Here is a 23337-nt window from a genome sequence, read left to right as displayed (position 1 = left end):
TAAATACCTTTGGGGTAAATAAATACATGTGTATGTCTCATATATTTAAGGAATGGGACCTTCTATTTGCTCTGCACCTACCCATGGGTTAAGCATCAAGTGACTTACATAAATTATTTCATTTAATGCACTCAGGTATCATGAACTACCTTCTAGTGGTAGGAATGCTGAGCCCCAGAGAGGTTACGTAACTTGCCCACACTCATCAGTGGTGAAGCCATGATTTGCACACGTGACTGTCTAAGCTTAATGCCTCAATTTTTTTCATTAGGCCATTTCTATTTGCTTCTATTTTTCATTTTTTAAATGTTTATTTATTTATTTTAAGAGAAGGGGAGGGGCACCTGGGTGACTCAGTCAGTTAAGCATCCAACTTCGGCTCAGGTCATGATCTCAAGCTCGTGAGTTTGAGCCCCGTGTCGGGCTCTGTGCGGACAGCTCTGAGCCTGGAGCCTGTTTCAGATTCTGTGTCCCTCTGTCTCTCTCTGCCCCTCCCCTACTCATGCTCTGTCTCTCTCTCTCTTTCAAGAATAAACACTTTAAAAAACTTAAAAAAAAAAAAAGAGAGAGAGAAAGAGTGTGTTTGTGTGTGAGCTGGGGAGGGGCAGAGAGACACAGAGAGAGAGAGAGAGGGAGGGAGGGAGAGGGAGAGGGAGAGGGAGAGGGAGAGGGAGAGGGAGAGGGAGAGGGAGAGAGAATTCCAAGCAGATTCTTCACTGTCAGTGCAGAACCTTACTTGGGGCTTGATCTCATGAACCAAACCATGAGATAATGGCCTGGGATGAAATCAAGAATCTGACCCTCAACAAACTGAGCTACCCAGGCACCCCTCTATTTGCTTTTAAAGGCGAAAAGGAAACAGCAGTCATCTTAGCACCCTGCACTTCAACTGGAAACTTCCTTTTTTGAGGCCTAAATGCAGTTCTGACTTGATTAGAACTCTCAACAGATAAAAGGTATTTTCCAAGCCAGGCCCATGCTGCAAAATATAAATGATCTTCCTTGTAAGTGATTCCAGGGTGGTTTTGTGACTTTACCAGCACAATTCAAAGTTAATCCTGAGACCTTTACTGAAGCCATTTGGAGAGCAATGCTCTTTTTCCTTCTGGGCTTGAGCCTGGGACAATCTAAGTCTGAGGCTGCTGGAAACCCAACTAAGAATGAAGTTTTAACTCAGAGACAGAGCCCAGAAATGAAGAGAAAGTTTCCTGGATCCTGCTGTTCCTAAGGCCAACACACATCTGGGTTTTTCAAGTTAGGTAAGTGAACAGACTCCCTTTTGTTGACTAAGGCAGTTTGAGTTGGGTTTCTGTCACTGGAAACTGATAAAGTCCTGACTAGTTCAAGCCCAGTGCCCCCAAACGTTTTGTTTCATCCCCAAATTTAAAAAAAGGAACCCCAAAGAAGATGGTCAGAGGAAAAACATTGGATTTTAACTTCAATTCCTGGAAATGAGACCTGAAAGCACTTCCATTTCTATTTTGGCTCCTGTGGTTGCCATCACTCTGCTCCAATCAACCACAATTCTAATTCCTGACTTCAGCAAATAGAAAAACACATGCATTCTCATATAGATACAGGGAACCAACCTGGATAATTTTCCCAATAAACCAAGGTACCGGCTGGAGTTTCATCTTTTTGATGTTCTCATTCAGCACTTCCATAAAAACTTCATAGTCTGGCTTTGGAAGAACAACTCCAGGAAACAAATCTGATATAATTCCCTGTTAACAAGAATTCAAGAGAAGATGGAAAGGGTGAATTGTCAGGGGGTATGACCTCGACATTTTCTGAAAATGAGATTCACAGACAGCAGAAGTCTTTGTAAAATTCCAAACCTCATTTTTCTATGCCAAAACTCATCCACAATTGCAAATTCCAACACAATCTGTAAAATATTATTTCCCTCCCAAATAATTTAAAAAGCCCTCAAATATTTAATAAGTCTGTATTATCTTCTAGTTATTGTACTAGGAATGAATTAGATAGTCATAATTTCTGTCTCTATGGAGCTCACAGCCTGATAAGGAAGAGAGGAATTAGAATAATTACAAAGGAAAACTACATTTGGTTAAAAAAAAAAAAAACCTACCCCAAACCAATGGCAGATATTATTCTATAAGTGAAATCATTTTTATTAAAATCAGGAATTAGGGGAGCCTGGGTGGCTCAGACAGTTGGGCATCTGACTTGGGCTAAGGTCATGATCTCACGGTTCATGAGTTTGAGCCCCATGTCGGGCTCTGGGCTGCCAGCTCTGAGCCTGGAGCCTGCTTGGGATTCTGTGTCTTCCTCACTCTCTAACCCTCACACCCCTTCACAAAAATAAATAATAAAAACATTAAAAAAATTTTAAACCAGGAACTAGACAGGGATAGTGCTATCACATTATCTAACTTTTGGGGGAGGGTATCTGGTGGTGGGAGTGCTGGCTGGAGATGGAGAGGGTGCCAGAGAAATAGTTCATCTTCAGAAACCGAGTCCCAGCACTTGGCCAAGGTCCCAAAACACTGCATACCTGAAACAGAGGTACATCTTGAGCCAAGAACTTGGCCAGGTTGACATCAAGCAAGGCCCGGAGCAACAGGACACTCTCATCCTCCTCGGGATACTTGAGCTTCAGGTTGCCAGCAGCAGTGAGCACAGACTTGACCGCGCGCATGCCATAGTCATAGTGATGCTGTGAGGACAGCTGCTCCGAGCACAGACGGTAGGTTGCGACAATTTTCTGGGCGAGACTGGGAGGGCAGAGACATGTCTGCAGACCGCCAGAGAGGACCAGCTCCTGCTCATCAGACATTCCCAACATCCCTGTATCCTGTCCCTTCAGGAACCAGACCTATTCATGGACTTGATGGAGAAGCCCCATCATCTGAAGTCCTTTTAACAGTTACCAAGATGAGCTAAGGAAGAGTTCTCTTTCAAAGTTTGGAGGAAAAAGAGTAAGCATACACACATGTGTATACAACCTACTATACAAGAAATTGTATGGGTATATACTTTTATGTGTATATGTGAATATATGAGCACACACACATGCACAAACACACATTTTGGAAGAAACATCAAACTATCAACAATATTAACCCCTGGAGAATGGAACTCAGGGTCACTGAGAAGAAACTTGCTTTTTTCACTTCTATAACCTAACAATTTTTTCCCATATCCATTAAAGTCAATAAACGGGGGAGCCTGGGTGGCTCAGTCAGTTAAGTGCCTGACTTCGGCTCAGGTCACGATCTCACAGTTCGTGGGTTCGAGCCCCGCATTGGCCTCTGTGCTAACAGCTCAGAGCCTGGAGTCTTCTTCAGATACTGTGTCTCCCTCCCTCTCTGCCTCTTCCCTGCTCACACTCTGCGTCTCCCTCTCAAAAATAAAATAAACATTAAAAAACATTTAAAGTCAATAAATGTTATGCTGTTGACAATGTTAATTCTAAATAATATTAAAAATTTCCTCTTTAATCTTGGAATAATTTCATGTTTTAAAGTCTTGCCTTAAGCTGTGTGTGTGTGTGTGTGTGTGTGTGTGTGTACACAGGGTTGGGATAAAGAGAAGATGAGTGGCCGATTTCTTTAGCAGAAGTCCACGTATATATAAAGAGAGAGGAGGCTCTTTCTTGGGAATTTGGACCATTTCCTGGTCAGGACCAAAGCCAGGGCTAAGTTGCTGTCACATCAACGAGGGAGCCAAAGTCCATTTCTTGTTTCTTTTTTTCTTCCAATGGGTAACCTAACTTGAATCCACCACACAAAAGGCACTCTTTCAGGACCTTTAGAACCTACTGGAAAGCCAATATCACATACCTTCTGGAGTCCAGAAACCCCATGGAATAGAGGGAAATTTCCCCAATGAGGGCATAATCTGGCACCATCATGGCAACTGTCCGGAATAAGGCCTAGAAAACAAATGGCCAGAAAAGAAAAGGCCACTGAGAACCTGAACACATACAGTAAACTCTGGGAGAAGGTGTATTTACAGATACAAAGAGAAGCAGGAAAGTCATTCACACCATTCCAGTGAAATCAAGGAAAGAAAAGCAGGAGGACAAGTCAATGCCGAGAGACCGTCTTTGTTGGGCAGATCCACTGCCCAGCTAACCTCCCCACTGGTCCTGTCTATGTACATGTTGCCACAATGGGTCCCTCAGTGGTTACGTGGAAGGCCTTAGGTGCTGGTATTCTAATAACACCTCATTTCCCTATGCCAAATGAGTACCGTTCAACTATCAGACCTTTCCTTTGTTCATTAAGGACAGAGGAAGTCATTTAGGAATGCAGGACCAATATATATCTGAAGAATCTTGAAGTCAGACAGATACTGATCTGAGTACTTGTACTGCTGCCTATTGGCTGTAGGCAAGTAATTTCCCTCTAGTTATTTCAACTTAAAATGGGCCAACAACTGTATTGTTCTCATGAGAACAAATGATATCATATGAGTGAAGTGCTTAGAACAGTGTGTGGCACATAAGTGAGTGTTCAATAAGCATCAGCTATTGTTATTACCTTAGATCTTACAGAAGTCCAAACAGTCAGTTACAGGTAGAGCCAGGACTAGAACCCAGGCTTCCTGACACCACCCCCTGGTGATTTCTGCTATACCACACTATCTCACGAAAGCTGCTTATACAGACTTGACAGGGTTGCTGGCTGGGAGGGGTGTGGCAGGGGGTGGAGGGGATTACAACCGTTGGGTGGTAAAAATGAGAAATGTGGGTCCAAATTGCACTTTGGTGCTCATTGGCCTATCCTGGCCTAGACGGGAGGAGTCATTACTAAGGATCTCCCTGACTCTTCCATTTGGGGGGCAGTGAGAAGAAATGTCTGAATAAGATCGCAGAGCACTAATCAGACGCGTTTCTGGCACATGAAGTATTCATATGGGTTTGGCTGGGTCTCTCTTGTGTCTTCCACTCTTGTGTCTTGTGAATTCCACTCATGGAATTAATAACGTAGAAGAAAATCCATAAAGAAGCAGGCCTAGAAGTCTCTCTCTGGTCCCTCTTTTCATGCAGTTGGGGTGCTAGGGTCTCCTCGTACAGGAGATCCAGCCATTTTGTACTTTGGGTTTTTTCCTTCCATCAGAGCACAATCTACAGCCTATTCCCTTGAAGATGGCCTGGTTGACTTTCCCTTCAGAGGCACCTTCCTTCTCTACTAGCAGCAGGAGCAGTAGCTGTTACCATGGCTGCAACTCAGGCCAGCTCAGCAGTAGCCACTGGGGACATATATACTTCCTTGTCCTCTCTGCAGCTGGTTGGAACAGCCTGTTTTGATATGGACACCACTTCAGCTTAAGCAGGTTGGTGAAGAGGACCTCCATGTGGTTCTGCCTAGGTTTCCCAGAGTTCTCTGTGACTACCTTTGATGCTGTCTTATGAGATGTTTTTGTTTGGCCTACAGTGATTTTTTTTTTTTTTTTTTCGCATTTAGCCAGGATCACAACAATCAGATTACATGTAAAAATCCAAATGTCTGGCTTTTCCTGAAAAATGAGAAGATGTGACAATTCCTGCTTGGCAACAGTAGGCTGGCGGCTAAGTAAGGGCTGCTCCCTCTAGAGGGGGCATTTGTCAGAGTCCCTACCAAGCCCAGCTGGTTCCTCTCACTGACCTCCTGTAGACAACAGAAATAGTGACTCTTGTTCTAGTGTTCATTGTCTTCTAATTGCCATTGTTCATTATGGATATATGCCCCTCCCCCACGAGACATTGTTGGGGCAACAGTTAGGTTCTGGGGACTAACTTACTACCATTGTTGCTCCACTATTAATTCTCACAGCTGGAAAATGTCACCCATTATTTGCCTTCTCTGTGAGATCTTCTGTTACCTCCAGAGGTTTCTACACCATAAAATACACACAGAATTTACACACGCTCATGTTTACCTTGAGGTTATCTGGCAGCTCAGCCCTGCCAGCATATCCAGGGTTCATGGTGATGAAGACAGCGCAGGTTGGGTTCAGAAGGAGCTCAGTGCCTTCAAAGATGAATGTCTTTAGCTTCCGGATAATGGCTTGTTGAATGCTGAGAATCTGCTGAGCCACCACAGATAGCACTTCTACCTGGAGAGAGAATAGTGGGCAGATGTGAGCTCTTGCTCTGACAGCCACCACCCAACTCTGCCAGAGTCTCCTTCACTTAGCAATGAAAAAACCCAATCACCTAAAAACCAGACCTTCACCTTCAAAATTACAAGAATGATTTGGGGTTTTGGTAAAGAAAAAGAAAATTGATGTGTGTGTGTCTGTGTGTGTGTTACTAGTTTCCATAGTATTTTATCTCTGTTCCAGCACCTAGCATAATGCTTGACCCATAGTATGTACTCAGTGTTTATTGGTTCCCATTGCATGTTTACATTTCCTGACCTAAATTCCCTACCCAAATAGAATTAATCACCCCCTCTCTTTTGTGATACCTCTTTTGTACCACTACCATAGACTTCTATCATATTCTATGTGCTTCACTTACTTTTTATTTCCCTTTGCTAAATTCTAACACTCAGAGGGCAAAATCATTTCTTACTTATCTTTGTGTCATGAACAATTGTGGAGTATCTGACATATACTAGCTACTCAATAAATTTTTGAATGAGGGAGTGAAGGAATGAATATACTGAGGATCCATATGTATATAAAATATGCACTTTGTCTCCTTGGGACTGTTTTTGTTTAGTTCACTGAGTACTTACCTGTGCAACAGTCTCAGAGGAGACATAAGGCACTGTCACTGAGCACCTAAGAGCCCAGAAAAAGGCCCCTGCATATCCAATCCCTGCTCTGTAGTCCCGTTGCAGCATTACCTCAATTCTGTTGAATTCATCAAAGCAGGCCCATGCTCCAGCCTGGGCCAGTCCCTTGAAGAACTTCCCCATGGCTTTGTAATCCAGACCATCTGAGCAGTTGAAGACCACACACTAGAGAAGGAGAATGTGGGCACCATTAGGGGTGGGTTCCCTCATATCTGAATTACCCTGCACCATAAAACACGGGTGTGGCTCTTCTCTTCCTATTCCACTGTAGGAGCTGGGGCCCAACTCTGCCTCTCTCACCCTTAACCATCTTGAACTTAATGCCCACTCCTCTGATAGGAGTCTAGACAGGGATGACAAGAGAGGGTGAGAACAGACAGCATTTCCCTACCTGCTTGGCCAAAGCTTTGGCCAGATCTTTTGTGGTTTCTGTCTTTCCTGTACCAGCTGGTCCCTCCGGAGCTCCCCCAAGGTTCAGCTTCAAAGCCCCCATCAGTGTCCTAAGGGAAGAAAATAAGAATTCGGTGCCCAAGTCCTAAGACACAGGGAAGAAAGAGACTTTTGCTTTATTTTGTTTTGACTCCTACAAATAGCTTTAAATTTTTTCCTTGATTACATGACCAGGATATCATCATTGTAAAAAATTCTGTTTTACTCAGTACTGTAATCTTAGAGCCTGGTGCATGGGTGGCACCCACAAACATTTGTTTTAATGAATGATTGAATGGATAAATGAATACATACATAAATGAATCAAATAAAGGTAAAAAATCTTCATAAACTCCACACATGAAAGATCACCAGTTCTAATGGAGTGGTGAAAATAAATCTATTTCTCCCACTGGATTATGAATCTTGACTTCAGGACCTGTATTTGATTCAGTTTGATACAGTAGGGGCAAAATAAATATTAGAAATTAATGATGTGTTAAGTGTGGTGCTACAGTCCATTGTATGGGCCTCTATAGTTTCAGTTAACACACCATCTTATAATCATCTATCTCTCTCCCCTGACCCCATTAGATTGAGGGTTTCTTGAGGTCATGCATGGGGCACAGGAGACTTTAAGAAATGACTAGTGAATAATGAAACAAATGAATGAAGAACAAAAATCACAGAACACAGAAAACAGGTGTTTGAGGACTTTCAAAGGACAAAATACTCAGGAATTGTCTTTTTAATTAAAAAAATTCCACTTTAAGGAATATACAAAATCAAAGAAAATCTAAACATCACAAAGTTGACACATTCACAAAGTTCACATTTCTAATGTTATGAATACCAAGGAAAGTGGAAAAGCACTTTGCTGAGCATAGAATGACTACGTCTCTCCATCAGACTGGCTGGCTGAGCTTGGAGACTCCTTGCCTGAGTCCTTCACCTGGCCCCTTTTGATTCTTTCGTCTATGGGATCTCCAGGCACCATCTTGATTCCTGCCACTGGAGAGCTTTCTACTTAAATACTGTGGCATTTTTTTAAAAAAGTTCATTTATTTTGAGAGAGAGAGAGAGAGAGAGAAATAGAGCACAAGCAGGGGAGGGGCAGAGAGAGAGAGAAAGAGAGAGAGAGAGAGAGAGAGAACCCCAAGCAGGCTCTGCATTGTCAGTGCAGAGCCCGACATAGGGCTCCACCCCATGAACTCTGAAATCATGACCTGAGCTGAAATCAAGAGTCGACACTCAACTGACTGAGTCACCCAGGCACCCCAGTACTGGGGCATTTTTAAGGACAGGCATCAACATTCTGCTTGTTGGTTTGGCCACATTAATTTGCATTAGGATTCCTACTGGGTTCTCATTTCTGGCCTAAGGGCTAATTTCCACGCCTGTTGTGGGACCATGATAATTAAGGACAAAATTCTACAATCTGAGTATCTGAAATGTAGAGGGTAAAGGTTACAAACTCAAGATGCTCCACACCTTCTTCCCCAGAAGGTTTTCCTTCTGGCATTCTATTCACCCTTCAGGTCTCGGGGGAGGCCCAGAGGTTACCTGTAGCAGCGGTCGGTGAGGGGTGTAATCACCAGCCGGGGGGAGTTCCCCAAGTACTCATAGCCATATAAGACTTCTGTGGTGATCATCTGCACCTGTACATCCTTTGAATCCCAGTAGTAACGCAGCTGGGAGATCCACTGGAAATCATTTAGATCACAAATATTATCCTCAGATAACTTGGCCACCACGTCGCGAGCTATTGGAACAGATGCAGATGTGGAAACACACAAATGCAGAGCCATCAGCATACTCATATGTCCAGAGACTGCTCAGGATGTCAGGACATTATCCAGGCCACCCTTCACTATCCAAACAGCTTCAGGCTCAACTAGCTTCCCTGCCCACTCCTAACCTACAGGCAGCAATGTCTTTCAGAAGCTGGACTTTGCTTCTCCCAAGAAGCCTGGCAGAGAACATGCTACATTGTCTTCTCTCAGACAGTACAGCAGAGGCATTAAAAGTGCGTACTCTGAAGTCAGACTGCCTGGATCCAAATTCTGGTTCTGCCATTAACTAGCTTCGTGACTTTGAGCAGGTTACGCAACCTCTCTCTTGAGTTGCATAATCTGTAAAATGGGGATAACATAGTACCCACCTTCTAGGGTTATTAGAAGGTTATTAGGAGGATTAACTGTATATACAGTTTACCTTTGAACAACGTAGGGGTTGGGGTGCCTAACCACTGTAGAGTCAAAAATTTGCTTATAACTTTCAACTCCCTTCAAACCTAATTACTAATAGTCTACTCTTAGACTGGAAACCTTACAGATAACAAGTGGCCAATTAACACATATTTTGCAAGTTATATGTATCATATACTGTATTCTCACAATAAAGTAAGCTAGAGAAAATATTATTATGAAAGTCATGAAGAGACAATACATTTACAGTACTGTATTGTACTTATTGAAAAAATTTGCTTCTACGTGGACCTGTGCAGTTCAAACCCAGGTTGGTCACAGGCCAACTGTATACACAGACATGTATATGCACACATATGTACACATACATGTGTACATATATAAATATATATCCACATATATATGCAGATTCAGATAGATGACAGAAAGAAAAAAGGAAAGATTATATAAATACTAGCTATTGTTATTGTTCCTAAATTCTGGGGGGACTGACCCAGAGAGATTTGCAATATGTAGTTACCCCAAATGCTGTCAAATCCCCCATATGGTCCTTTTGACCCTGTTCCAGGCTTCTAGGATATCCTAGGAGAATACAGTCAGCTTGGCCTGATGCAGTTGGCAAGGGAAGGGGTCCCCAGAACCCATGGTTACATATAGTCTTTCCATCTCGGGGCCTGAGAAAACAGATGGGAGATACACTTCTGGGTGTCCTTCTTTCTCTCATAGGATTATGAGCCTAATTTAATTTTCTCACAGTTATGGGAGCCCTGAAGTTGAAGAATAAATAAAGGTTTATGAGAATCATTAGTTATTTTTTATGGAATGCTTGGATGAGAGCTATTGAGATCTCATAACTAGGACAGTAGCCTGAATTTAGTATCTCAGAAACATAACTTTGCAAAGGGATGCTTCTGTTAGTCTATTGTCCCTCTGTGAAGAGAAGTCTTCTTCATGACAGTAAAATCCAAAACCCTCCAGAGAAGAGTCCTTGAAGATTACACCAATAGCTCTTCCGTCCTTCCTGAGGAAAGTAATTCCCCTCCAGGTTCTTCAGAGAAACCACAGAGTAGTAGCAGGAATAGGGGTCTCCATGAGGGATCCAAGAGGAAGATGACTCTCAAGGGACTGAGTATGGGGAATGCCTGCATGATGCAGCATGTGTGTGTGTGTGTGTGTGTGTGTGTGTGCGCGCGCACGTGTGCGTGCCTGAGTGTGTATGTGCAAATGTGTGAACACAACCATTCTGGGGAACCCTGGGCGGTAACCACACATGCACTTCTTACTCCTACCAGATGAAGTTCGCATTCTCCCTTCTCTCTCCCTGATTTCATGCTTGTCTATCCAAGCAAAATTAGATAGAAATGAGCATCAATCTTAAGGAGAACAAGATGCCACAAAATGCCAGGAGGCAGCTGGGTGTATGAACAAGAGAGACACTGTTTCCAGGCAACCAGCTAGTCCAGCCCTAGTTTCCTTGGTGGTGATGGAGTGAGGGTGAGGGGGTGGTTTGTTTTATATAAAGGCCCCAGTTCTTCCTCCTCCTCCTCTCCTTTTTTTTTAAAAATTTTATTTTTTATTTTTTTAAATTTACATCCAAATTAGTTAGTATATAGTGCAACAATGATTTCAGGAGTAGATTCCTTAGTGCCCCTTACCCATTTAGCCCATCCCGCCTCCTACAACCCCTCCTGTAACCCTCAGTTTGTTCTCCATATTTATGAGTCTCTTCTGTTTCGTCCCCCTCCCTGTTTTTATATTATTTTTGTTTCCCTTCCCTTATGTTCATCCGTTTTGTCTCTTAAAGTCCTCATATGAGTGAAGTCATATGATTTTTGTCTTTCTCTAATTTCACTTAGCATAATACCCTCCAGTTCCATCCACATAGTTGCAAATGGCAAGATTTCATTCTTTTTGATTGCCGAGTAATACTCCATTGTGCATATATATACCACATCTTCTGTAACCATTCATCCGTCGATGGACATTTGGGCTCTTTCCATACTTTGGCTATTGTTGATAGTGCTGCTATAAACATGGGGATGCATGTGTCCCTTTGAAACAGCACACCTGTATCTCATGGATAAATGCCTAGTAATGCAATTGCTGGGTTGTAGGGTAGTTCTATTTTTAGTTTTTTGAGGAACCTCCATACTGTTTTTCCAGAGTGGCTGCACCAGCTTGCATTCCCATTTTTTTTTTTTAAAGGAATTGCTGGATGGCATTATCTCTCACCCGTTCTCTCCCTGCATACACTGCCCATTTCCAGTCTCTTGGGTTTGGAATCAGACAAAGAATTACCATTAAATCAATGGCATCAAATTACAAAACAGCTTCTGCTACTTAGTAGCTGTATTCCTCTCGGGTGAGTTATTTAACCCTCTAAGCCTCTAAGCCTCAGGTTCTTAATTTGTTAAGTGTGTATAAAAACAAGATAATGTATGTCAAGCACTGAGCACAGAGCCTCGTACCTGGTGGGTACGAGCTAATATTCAAAAATATTAGCTATGGTCAGCCTCAAGAAAATGTTCCAAGTTGGTGAATCTTAGAAATGGCTTTGGCCATCATGGTGTCAGTGAGAGGGCCCTGCTTAGGGGTTCCCTGGAAATAAGGGTGGGGATGGGAGAGAAAAGGAGGTGGAGATTCATAGAAGCCTTGACTTCTTACTCCCTCACCTTACTTACAGTTAGAGAAGCCTCTCCCTACCAGGAAAGGAGACCCTGAATCACTCCATCCAGGAGAATGGACAGCAGCAAGCCTGGTTGCTATTCCTAGACAGTCAGAAATGCCAGAGAAGCCTCCTTGCTCACCATGGACATCGATGACTGTGAGGGCCCCGAGGGTGAGTCGAGCCCCACTGCTTAGCTTCCCTCGAACCAGCTGGACAATCTGCGTGATCTGATTGTTGCTCTTTTTCAGAAAATCCTGGCAGGGGCACAGGAGGGGACATCTGGTTAAACTGGATTCTTCTCTGTAATCCCCTCTTGGGGAATGGCACCATCCACCAGCCCATGGCCCAAGCCATCCCTCCAGCAACTTTTCCCTCACTCTCTTCATTAACCTCAAGACAAATTTCAAATGCATTATGCTAACTGAAAGAAGTCAAATTGGAAAGGCCAGATATCTTGATTTTATTGTTATGATACTGTGGAAAAGACAAAATACAGGAGCAGACAACAGCTTGGTAGTTGCCAGAGGTGTGGAACAGGGGAAGGGATTGCTACAAAGGGAGTGAGGGAACTTTGGGGGGCATGCAACTGTTCTGTATCTTGATTGTGATGGTGGTTACACGAATGTATGTATGTGTTGAAACTCAGAACTGTACACTAAAAAGGGTGAATTTTACTGTATATAAATTATGCAGTAAATCAGAATTTTAAAAAATGGAAACTTTTTCAGATTAAAGGAGACACAGGAGATGTGAAAAGTAAATGTATGTAAACCATGATCCTGGAACAGATTAGATAAGAACGTATCTTGCATCAATGTTGGTTTCCTGATTTGGATAATTATAATCATATTGTGGCTATTTAAGATGTTAATTTTGGGTGAATCTGGATATGAGAACTCTTTGCATTATTTTTGCAACATTATTTGTGAGTCTGACATTACTTCGAAATAAAGAGTTAAAAAATACAAATACATTTTAAAGAGGAAAAAAAGTGAGACCACCTTAGGTCCATAGCTCACCTTCCCCACTTCCTAGCTATGCAGTTCTGGGCAAAATAGAGTAACCTGCTGAGTCTTAGTCTCCTGTTCTGCCGAGTCTAGATAATTTCAGCTATCTCTTGGAGCTGTTTTGAAGATTAAATGAAATGGCGAAGCACTTGGCACAGTGTGAATAAAGCATCCAGTAAATACTGATGGTTGTTATTATTATTAATAAGGTACCTGACACATAGCCAAAAAAAAAAAAAAAAACAAAACAAAAAAAACAAAAGCCTTTTCAATACCTCCCCATTGCCCTTGCTGTGAGTCTGGAAAACTCTTGGTGATGCATCTTTTTTTTTTTTTTTAAGATTTTATTTTTAAGTAATCTCTACACCCAGTGTGGGGCTCAAACTCACAACCCCAAGATCAAGAGTCCCATGCTCTGCCAACTGAGCCAGTCAGGCACCCCTCCCCACATCTTTCTTAACCACTCATTCCACAGCTATTCTGGACCAAAGTGCCTTCAGTTGCTGGAATGCACCACATTTTTCATCTTCAGACTTTTGCACATTGTGGTTTCTCTCTCTCTCTCTCGAACACTCTTTCTCCTGTTGTTTGCTTGGCTAATCCCTGTTTATATTTTAGGTCTCTTCTCAGGCACCATTTTCCTGGGAAATCATCTCTAATCCTAACCTCTCTCTTCTCTCCTTCCTTCCCATGCTTCTTGAATCCCTAAGCTTTCCTTATCACACTCCTACTGAAGAGACTTTTTATCTCCCCCACTAGCCTGTAAATTCATGAGGACAGGGACCATGTTGCTCTGATTCACTTCTAATTCCCTTTGCCTAGTAGCATCATTTCAGCACAGGGCAGATGTCAAACAAATATTTATTAAAGGAATACTGGATGGATGGATGGATGCATGGATGGTGATCCTGTACCAACATTTGCTTCCTTTAAGACACTGAGCCACATCATTCAACACACAGGTACTCTATGGCACTGATGTGTGATGGGAAGCAGGCTCTCCTTTTACAGGTAGGAAAACTGGGGCACAGAGATGCAGTCACAAAAATCATAATTTTTTAGTGTTTCAAAAGTGTGAAATGAAATACATGAAAGCAGTCAGCAAGTGTAAAGTATATTTGTAGGAATTATCAACATGGAATCTGTAGAAATCTGAATGCTGGTTAAATACTAATGTTCTAATTTTAAGGTATAAAACAAAATATAATAAACTAAAATATTTTCTTGTCTGCAGCCAGTCATCTACAGGGGGAATAACAGAAGGTCTAATGGGATAAACATGGGAAAGTATGTTTATGGTAAAAAGGTTGGGAATGGAGGTACAATTCATTTGTTCAGCAAATATTTAGCACCCACTATGTGCTCAGCATTGCAGTAACCCCTGAAGATATAATAGTGAGCAAAACAGACATAGCCTCTGCCCTGTGGGATTCACAGCCTGGTCTCTAGCAGTGACTCATTTGCTAGTATTTCATTTAACTCTCCCACAGAAGAGTATGACGTTGTACTACAATGTGGTGCACTGTGGCGCATTGTAGAGCCAAGGAGACCAAGACTTAGATTAAAAAACTTGCCCATGGTCACACAGCTAACAAGGGAAAGTACAAGATATGAACCCAAGTCCATCCAGGTCTTTTTTTTTTTTTTTTTAATTTTTATTTAGAGAGAGAGAGAAAGAGAGAGAAAATGTGTATACATATGGTGGGGGCGGGGGTGGGGTGGGGTGGGGAAGGACAGAGAGAGAGAGAATCCCAAGCAGGCTCTGTGCTCTCAGTGCAGAGTCCAACATGGGGCTCAAAGCCATGAACCATGACCTCAGCCGAAATTAAGAGTTGGACGCTTAACCGACTAAGCCACGCAGGCACCCCCCAAGTCCATCCAGGTCTTGAACTCTCAAGCATTGGCCTCCACGGAAGGAATTAACTGGAAATATGCATGTCTGGATCTGAGGACAAGGAGGACTTCAACATTCTTGGTCTTAAAAGAAAGCTGAATGAAGAGTTGTAGGTGGGATTGTGTTGAACTGCAGGTGGCAAGAAGTGGTAATGGTAAAGGAGGAGGGGAAAACAGGATCAGGTGGTATTTGGGCCCAGGAAGAAGATAAGAGGTCTCTGTTGATAGAAATTTTGCCAAGCTGACCCCTGTAAGTGAAGACTGATAAAAATTTAGTATATTACAGCCTAGTATTTCTACCTGGGAAGGATCATGAGAGGTGTTACACTAGAGAACTCCAGGATAGCCTCAATTCCAAATCCATCCCACCGTCCCCATGAAAACCCTGGCTTTCCCAATGTCAGAGTTGGATGCTATGATTTTTTCTTGTTGTTGTTCAGAAAATAGGGCTATTTTAAGTATATGTCATTCAAAGCTTAATCGAGCTTGAATCTCCTCTACAAGCTTCATGACAGGCTCACTTACCGGTAGGGTCTTTTCGATCAGGGCTTGGGACACCTCCTTGGTCCAAAAGATGGAAGAGACACAGATAACCACCTGGCCAGGCCACTGCAAGACCCACTGATTACGAGGGACCTGGAAAGGTGTGTGGGGGGGGCAGGTGGTAGGGTCATTTCATCTTGTGTGACTTAAATCAATGTCTGAAAAACATCCCCCACCACCTTACACCCTCAAGAAATACAAAATCCTCCTCCACCCTCAGAAGCTACTAGGCTTGACATCTCTGGGATTACTGATTTATGTCTTCCTCACTGAATTTTATGAAAAAGAAAAAAAAATCATCAGCAAGCTTAACTCGTTTTTTTTTCTTAAATTCCCAATCCAAGAATTTTACACAGTTATAATCAAGGAGCTGTTTAGTGAGTTTTCATACCCATTCTTTTTGATGTCTATATAATATTGTAGTGCTGTGCCAGGTTCCTTAGCCATGCTCAGCAACTCCTCAAACTTGTTTTTAAACTATAGATTTTACAAACTAAGACCAGAGGGCTGAATCTGGCCTTGCTTCTGTTTCTGAAAATAAAGTTTTATTGTAACACAGCCATACCCATTGTTTACCTATCATCCAAGGCTGTTTTTTTGTGGCCCACAGAGCTAAAGACACTATAAAAACATTTACATTGCACAAAATGTTTGCTGACTCTTGCTATATATATACATGCAATTGCATGAAATATTTCATACTGGTAGCCATTTTTCCTTAGTTTTTTAATTTAAAATAAATCGCAGGACAAAGGATAGGCCTTTCATTTACAATGTACTACTACCAAGAGGGACAGCAGGGTCAGTACCCTGTACTTTAGTGGGAAGATATTAACTGAATATTCTTTGGTTTGATGGAAAGGGTCATGGGGGTGGGGCCCTGAAAAGTAAGGCAAAAAGGCACCCAAATCAAGGAGCACAAAGACCTGATCTGCCTACACTTAGCCTTGCGAGGAGCTGGCTGAAGAGTGATTGCCACCAGCTCTTTTTCTTTTGGCTTTCTTCGGTCATACCTTCTTTCCCTAAAATTTTGGGAGTTTAATGAGTTGTACTGTTTAGGGCTTGTGTAATGGAACCTAAAAGCCTGGAAGGGAAAATGCTTAATTGGAAGGGGCTCTAAAAAAACCTCCTACCATCAATTCATTTCACAGAAAGGACTTGGCAGGGAGCAGCCAGAGGGTTAAAGCTAACCATGTTGTCTTGTCCCAGCTGCTTCTATTTCATCGGAAATACGTACATCACCCCAAGATTCACAGGGAAAGAAGAGAGGGCACAGAGGGGTCAGGTGTTACCCAAAAGGATTAGCATGGGTTTTGGTAGAAGACAGAGGGATGGTTATAACTGATCCATTTAACCCAGAGTTGTGGTTGCTGTACCAACACCCTGGCATGTATATCCCAATTCTCATTTACCTGGACATATGCTTCGATCCCAAGTCTAATAACTTCCTGCATACTGGCAAGCATCATCTGCTCCACCTGCTGGAGCCACTTTTCCACCATGCCCTGTGGGGCGAGACAAAAAAGGAGCAAGCTAGCCAAGCCCAGAGGGACACATCGTGGGCAGAACCCAAGCTCTCTCTGGACCAAGGCTGGAGGGAGGCCAAAGGTCTGACACCCCTTCAAGCCAATATTCTCTAATTATATGTTTTATATTTATTTACTTATTTATATTTTTTCATTCTAGGAAGTATGTGTCACGTAAAAGGGGAAATGGGGGATTCTTGATACACATTTCACGTAATTTTCTGAAACAGACAACTTCTCAGGAAGCAAATGACACATTTATGTTTCAGTTCATAAAATAATTGCTCATTTCTAATGAGCGGTTCTAATTCTTGCCTTATTCCAGTGGTTCCCAAACTTTGTCGTGCACTGGAATGATTTGGAGATTCTTAAAAAATATGGATACCTGACTTCCACTCCCAGCTGTTTCAATTTGTTATGGGATGCAACCTGGGCATTTGAATTTTATTTAAAGCTCTACAGGTAATTCAAATATGCATCAAATTATTCAGTTTTAGAATTTCAGGTAACTTCAGGCACCTATGAGCTAGCTGGTATCTATTTGGTAACGTGATTCCTGGTTATTACAACTTATATGTGTGGCTGGCAAAAATGGTTAACAAAGCAAAGCCAAGAGTGCTTGTCTACTTCTAGTTGATGGTGCCATCATGTTCAGCAGAAGAGGGAGTAATTTACATCTTACTCATTATATAAGGACACTTGTATCAAAACCTGAGTAAAATGGCATTGATTCCATAATGTTTTATTGACCTTTAAAAACACCTGCCCCAGAAAGCTGTCTGACTAGATCACTTTTAATCGGGCTTTGATCATGGAGATCTGAACAGCATCGGCTGTTGGGTCTGATGCCTGTTATTGCCTCCACATGAAGTTTGGTTGAAATCCTTCCATAAATTTAGTGTGTCACTTGGATTGCAGTAAAACCCTCATCTTAGAGATGGGCAAATGGAGATTTAGAAAGATTAAGCAATTTCCCAAAGTCACATAGTCCTTAAGCTGTGGAACTCAGTTATTCCACACCCCGGCAGTATGGAAGTCGAGTCCAAGTGCTTAACCTATCAATATGCTCTCTGCGTCTCTCTGTATTGCTCTGTTATGGAGAAAAGAATGAAAATGAGTAAGAGGAGAGTTACTTTGGCTTGAGCTGGGTAGATTTTCTGTTTGAATGGAATGGTTTCTTTTTCTGAGCTTATCATGCCTACAATCTCCAGGCTGTCTGTAAACTCTAGCTTGGCAATTCCTTCGAAGCACTTCTTCAAGTGTGGCTGCACGCGGAGGGGGTCCTTGGTCTCTGACAAGATCTCCAGCAGCTCATCGTTTGACAGGAAGAAGAACCTATTTTAAAGCAAAAGAAGATGACAACTGGAATCTCTTTTGAGAACCTCTTTTCCCAAGAAGGTGGAACAGATAGATGACACCCGTGAACACCAGATATATTCTAGAGTCTTCTGTAAAGCATAGAGGGTGGAGACAGTTTTGACTCAGAGCAAGACAAAGGATGAAAGCTGGTATATGTGAGTTTAATATGGCTTGGGGGCAGGGTGCCACCTTTTGGAGGAAGCTTGGATACAGCAGTGGTTCTCAACTTCGCACTCTAGAATCACCTGTGGAGCTTAAAAAAACCTCCAATGCTAAGGTTCCACTGCCTCGAGAGTCTAATATAAGTGACTTGGGTTAGGTCTAGGGATCTATAGTTTTAAAATCCAAGGTGATTCTAATATACAATCAGTACAGAACCATTATTAGAAGGAGAGAGAAGACTTCCTTGTCTTTCCTTATCTCCAGGTATGACAGAAAATGTTAACAGTGTGAAATAAGAAGTACATTATTGACCTATCTGATGTGGAGAACAAAGGCAAACGGAAATGTAGATAAAATTAGATTTCCTTACAACTTGCAGTCCATTGACAAATACTTAAGACAGGCAGAGTATGATATTCCTCCAGGAACTCACAACTGTCTTAATGTTAATACTTTTCCAGAGGCAAAGGCAACCTTCACTTGACAATAGCCAGACCTCCAGGATCCTGTTAAGTCTTCTTTAACATATGAAAATCCTTTTGGAAACTTCATTTGTCTCTACTCACCTCCCCTCTCCCAGCTCCAAAGTATATAATCAATTGCTCCTCCCAATTCCAGTGCAGCTCTCTCTGTCCATGGGTCCTGTCCCTGTGCTTGCTTGCTTTCTTTCTTTCTTTCTTTCTTTCTTTCTTTCTTTCTTTCTTTCTTTCTTTTAGAGAGAGTGAGTGGGGGAGGGGAGGGAAAAGGGAGAGGTGGGGAAAGGGAGAGGGAGGGAGAGAGGGAGAGAGAGAGAGCGAGCGAGCAGGCTCCACACTCAGTGCAGAGGCCAATGTAGAGCTCGATCCCATGACCCTGGGATTATGACGTGAGCTGAAATCAAGACCCAGACACTCAACCCACTGAGCCACCCAGGGGCTCCTCCATGCTTTAATAAAACCACATTTTTTGCACTTGAAACATCTCAAAAATTCTTTCTTGACTGTTCACTCCCAGACCACACATCACATCACTATCTATATGGAGAGGACTTTACTTCATGTTTTAAGTTAGAAGATGGTAGAATCATTGTCTTGCTCAGGCCCTTAAGTCACCAACCACAAACTTTTAGCAAATGTTCAATAGACAAACCTCTATTTTACAGACAAACTGTAACCATCAACCTGAAAAGTCCCATAATTGAGGGACCATATATTACAATCTTCACTGTGTATGGTCATGATATTTATGGCCATGATATTTATGGTTCCTCTTTACAAGAGGTCGAATCTATTTTTACATGTCTCAAACTTGGCCGGGCTCTGTGTCCTGCTTTGGCCTACAGACTATAGCAAACATGCATTTGTGCAAGTTCCAAGCCTAGACATTAAGAAGCCTTACAGCTTCCACTCTTGGCTGGCCTTGGGAACCCTGTGACCACCACCATGTGAATAAATTCAGGCTAGCTTTCTGGAGGATGAAAGACATGTGGCCCAACTATCCTGGCTGCTCCAGCCAAAAGGAAGCCAACCACTAGACAAGTCATTGAGGCTATCAATTGCCAGCTGACCAGGCACATAAATGAGCCCTGATGAGACCAAAAGAGCCACCCTGCTGATTCCAGCCCTATTTGCAAGGCCACAGGATTATGAGCTAGATAAACAGTTGCTGTGTTGAGCTTCTAAGTTATGGGGAGGTTTGTTATGATGCAAAGCAAACTAATGTATTATAGCTGCAATGTTGAGCAGATAGGAAGAGCACAATAATTATTTGTTGGCTGACTAACATACCAATATCTAATGAGGATATCAATTTCTCTCACTGCCAAGGGAAATTAACACAGGTGATCTCTATGGACTCATCAAGTGTGACAATGAATAAGGCTCAAAGGCCATTAGAGTAATAATTAAATTACTTGGATAACTTAACATAAAATCATTATTTAGCACTCCATATTTTCAAGACAAAATTAATTTCAAATATGTGAAATTATTCATTAACATTTTCACAGTGTTTTCTGAGAGTGCATGACTTTATAAAAATGCGTAAGGGGGAGCGCCTGGGTGGCGCAGTCGGTTAAGCGTCCGACTTCAGCCAGGTCACGATCTCGCGGTCCGTGAGTTCGAGCCCCGCGTCGGGCTCTGGGCTGATGGCTCAGAGCCTGGAGCCTGTTTCCGATTCTGTGTCTCCCTCTCTCTCTGCCCCTCCCCCGTTCATGCTCTGTCTCTCTCTGTCCCAAAAATAAATAAAAACGTTGAAAAAAAAATTTTTAAAAAAATGCGTGAGGAAACTGAGATATTCATGGTGAGAGACAGAGAGAGAGAGGGAAAGAGGGAGGGAGAGAGAGAGAATAGAGTGTGCGTGTGTGTGTGTGTGTGTGTGTGTGTGTGTGTGTGTGTGTGTAATTTAGGGAGAAAAGCAGTCTCAGAGAGATTAAATAACAGCGTATCTTATACAGACTGCCTGGATTGAATTCTAGCTTGTCCATTTACCAGTCTTGTGTCTTCTGGCAAGTTACTGTTTCCTTATTTGTAAAAGGATATAATAATAATGCTTCCAACTTCATAGGATTATTGTGAGTTTAAATAAGTTAATACATGTAAGGCACCTAGAGAAGTGTCCTGGTATATGGTAAATGCTGTGTTAGTGTTGGCTATTGCTCATATTTTTATAAGGAATAACAGGACAGGGTATAGGACTAAAAGCCCAAATCTCAGGGGTTTCCTCTTCCTAAGTTTTGTACTTCCAAGTTCAGGTTCCTTCCATGATTTGTGCTGTATTTGTGTTGTCCAAAACTGAAGCCATTAGCTGTACGTGGCTATCTACATTGCAAAATTAATATTTTTTTTTCAACGTTTATTTATTTTTGGGACAGAGAGAGACAGAGCATGAACGGGGGAGGGGCAGAGAGAGAGGGAGACACAGAATCAGAAACAGGCTCCAGGCTCTGAGCCATCAGCCCAGAGCCCGACGCGGGGCTCGAACCCACGGACCGCGAGATCGTGACCTGGCTGAAGTCGGACGCTTAACCGACTGTGCCACCCAGGCGCCCCGACAAATGTTTTTTTAAAAAAAAAATTTTTTTTTTCAACGTTTATTTATTTTGGGGACACAGAGAGACAGAGCATGAACGGGGGAAGGGCAGAGAGAGAGGGAGACACAGAATCGGAAACAGGCTCCAGGCTCTGAGCCATCAGCCCAGAGCCCGACGCGGGGCTCGAACTCACGGACCGCGAGATCGTGACCTGGCTGAAGTCGGACGCTTAACCGACTGCGCCACCCAGGCGCCCCGCAAAATTAATATTAAATACATTAAAAATTCACTTTCTCAGGCACCCTCGCCACATTTAAAGTGCTATATAGCTACATGCGCCTAATGGCTACTGTATTGGACAGCACAAATACAGAACATTCCTATCATTGTAGAAACTTCTATCACACAATGCTGCACTACATAGACACAAGGACATTTGTAAATCCTAAACAAACCATTTTTAAAAAATTTCTGGTGGAGGGGCACCTGGCTGGCTCAGTCAGTAGAGAATATGACTCTTGATCTCAGGGTCATGAGTTCAAGCTCCACACTGGGCATGGAGCTTACTTAAAAAAAACTTTTTTTTAAGTTTGTGGTGGAAAGCAGGAAACTAATTTTGTCTCCATAAAAGGGAACACAAAAATTTACTTTTCCTAAAAGCAAATTTGGATCAAACCAACATCCCAATTCAAGTCAAATGACATGGATAGATATCAGCAGTGAGAATCCTCTTTCTGAAACCAACCCTCTAAAATGACTTTGACTTTTACGCAGAAGCAAAAATATAAATATTTAACAAGAGTCAAATATTTAAAAACATACCTACCAGAAACTGCAAAATTTGATGTCAAAAAAACATTTAACTGTTTAGATGGCTAAATGCTTTACATGCATTATCTCCTTGATATGCACAAATATATGAGGTAGGAGCCATTATTATATTTCTATTTTACAGTGAAGAACCTGAGGCTCAGGTAGATTTGCTAAAAGTCTCAAGATTAGTAAGTGGAAAAGCTGGGACTCAAACAGAGGTCTGTTTAACTCCCAAGTCTAGGCTCTTAATCAGGACTACTATATCCCTTCAACTGGGTATTTGACTATGATTTGGTTCCTACTGGTGTCCATTCAACCTCACTCTAAGCAATGACCAGAAAGACATGCCCTACTCCTGAAAGCTGTCTTGTGGGGAATGGAAAACCAGGAAAAAACTATGAAAAAGATTGGTAGAAGCCAACCCTCAGGATGAAAAATGTAATTCTAACTATACATGGGTCAAAAAGGTAACTCCAAACAAAAGAATAGTACTGAATACCTGGGGAAAAACAGTCTCTTCTTCTCCAAGTAATCATTCAGCCCCTTCTGGATGTCCTCTAAGAGGAGGTTGGCTTCCTGAAGCCTCTCAGCCATCCGTGGCTGGTCTGCTGCCACCAGAACCCTGGTATCTTTCACCTAGGTTTCATAAAAAAAATGAGAATCACCACAGGGTTCCTAGATTCTGAGACTGATCATTGAGTATATGACCAAGCCCATCAATTGCTGACTTCCCTGCCCAGCTAACTGCCTCCTAATCCCACAAGGGTGAATACTCATACAACATGATCCTCTTCCTCTGGACATGGTCGACTCCTCCTTCTATAAAAACCTTCCAGGGCTCCTGAGTGGCTCATTGGTTAAGTGTTCAACTTTGGTTCAGGTCATGATCTCATGGTTGATGGGTATGAGTCTCGCATCTGGCTCTGTGCTGACAGCTTGGAGCCTAGAGGCTGCTTTGGACTCTGTGT

The 23337-nt window shown here is 42.4% G+C and overlaps 1 protein-coding gene across 2 annotated transcripts in view; it reads right to left on the bottom strand.

Moving 5' to 3' along the window:
• DNAH3 (dynein axonemal heavy chain 3) overlaps positions 1 to 23337 on the bottom strand; it is a 169565-nt gene that overhangs the window by 84835 nt on the left and 61393 nt on the right. For both annotated transcript variants that reach the window (XR_006708093.1, XM_045460406.1), the window contains exons 24-35: positions 22869 to 23005; positions 18159 to 18360; positions 16912 to 17004; positions 15482 to 15592; positions 12196 to 12310; positions 8745 to 8943; positions 7144 to 7252; positions 6804 to 6917; positions 5890 to 6066; positions 3807 to 3898; positions 2519 to 2738; positions 1590 to 1724 (exon numbers count right to left, since the gene is read on the bottom strand). Coding sequence is in view for 1 of the 2 variants with exons in the window: in XM_045460406.1 (XP_045316362.1) it covers positions 1590 to 1724; positions 2519 to 2738; positions 3807 to 3898; positions 5890 to 6066; positions 6804 to 6917; positions 7144 to 7252; positions 8745 to 8943; positions 12196 to 12310; positions 15482 to 15592; positions 16912 to 17004; positions 18159 to 18360; positions 22869 to 23005 (1704 nt within the window). In the remaining variant the exon portion in view is untranslated. The remainder of the gene's footprint in view (positions 1 to 1589; positions 1725 to 2518; positions 2739 to 3806; positions 3899 to 5889; positions 6067 to 6803; positions 6918 to 7143; positions 7253 to 8744; positions 8944 to 12195; positions 12311 to 15481; positions 15593 to 16911; positions 17005 to 18158; positions 18361 to 22868; positions 23006 to 23337) is intronic.

The sequence above is a fragment of the Leopardus geoffroyi genome, chromosome E3 (genome assembly GCF_018350155.1).
Source record: "Leopardus geoffroyi isolate Oge1 chromosome E3, O.geoffroyi_Oge1_pat1.0, whole genome shotgun sequence".
In the NCBI taxonomy this organism is placed as follows: Eukaryota; Metazoa; Chordata; class Mammalia; order Carnivora; family Felidae; genus Leopardus; species Leopardus geoffroyi.
This window is presented reverse-complemented; position numbering and strand designations above follow the sequence as displayed.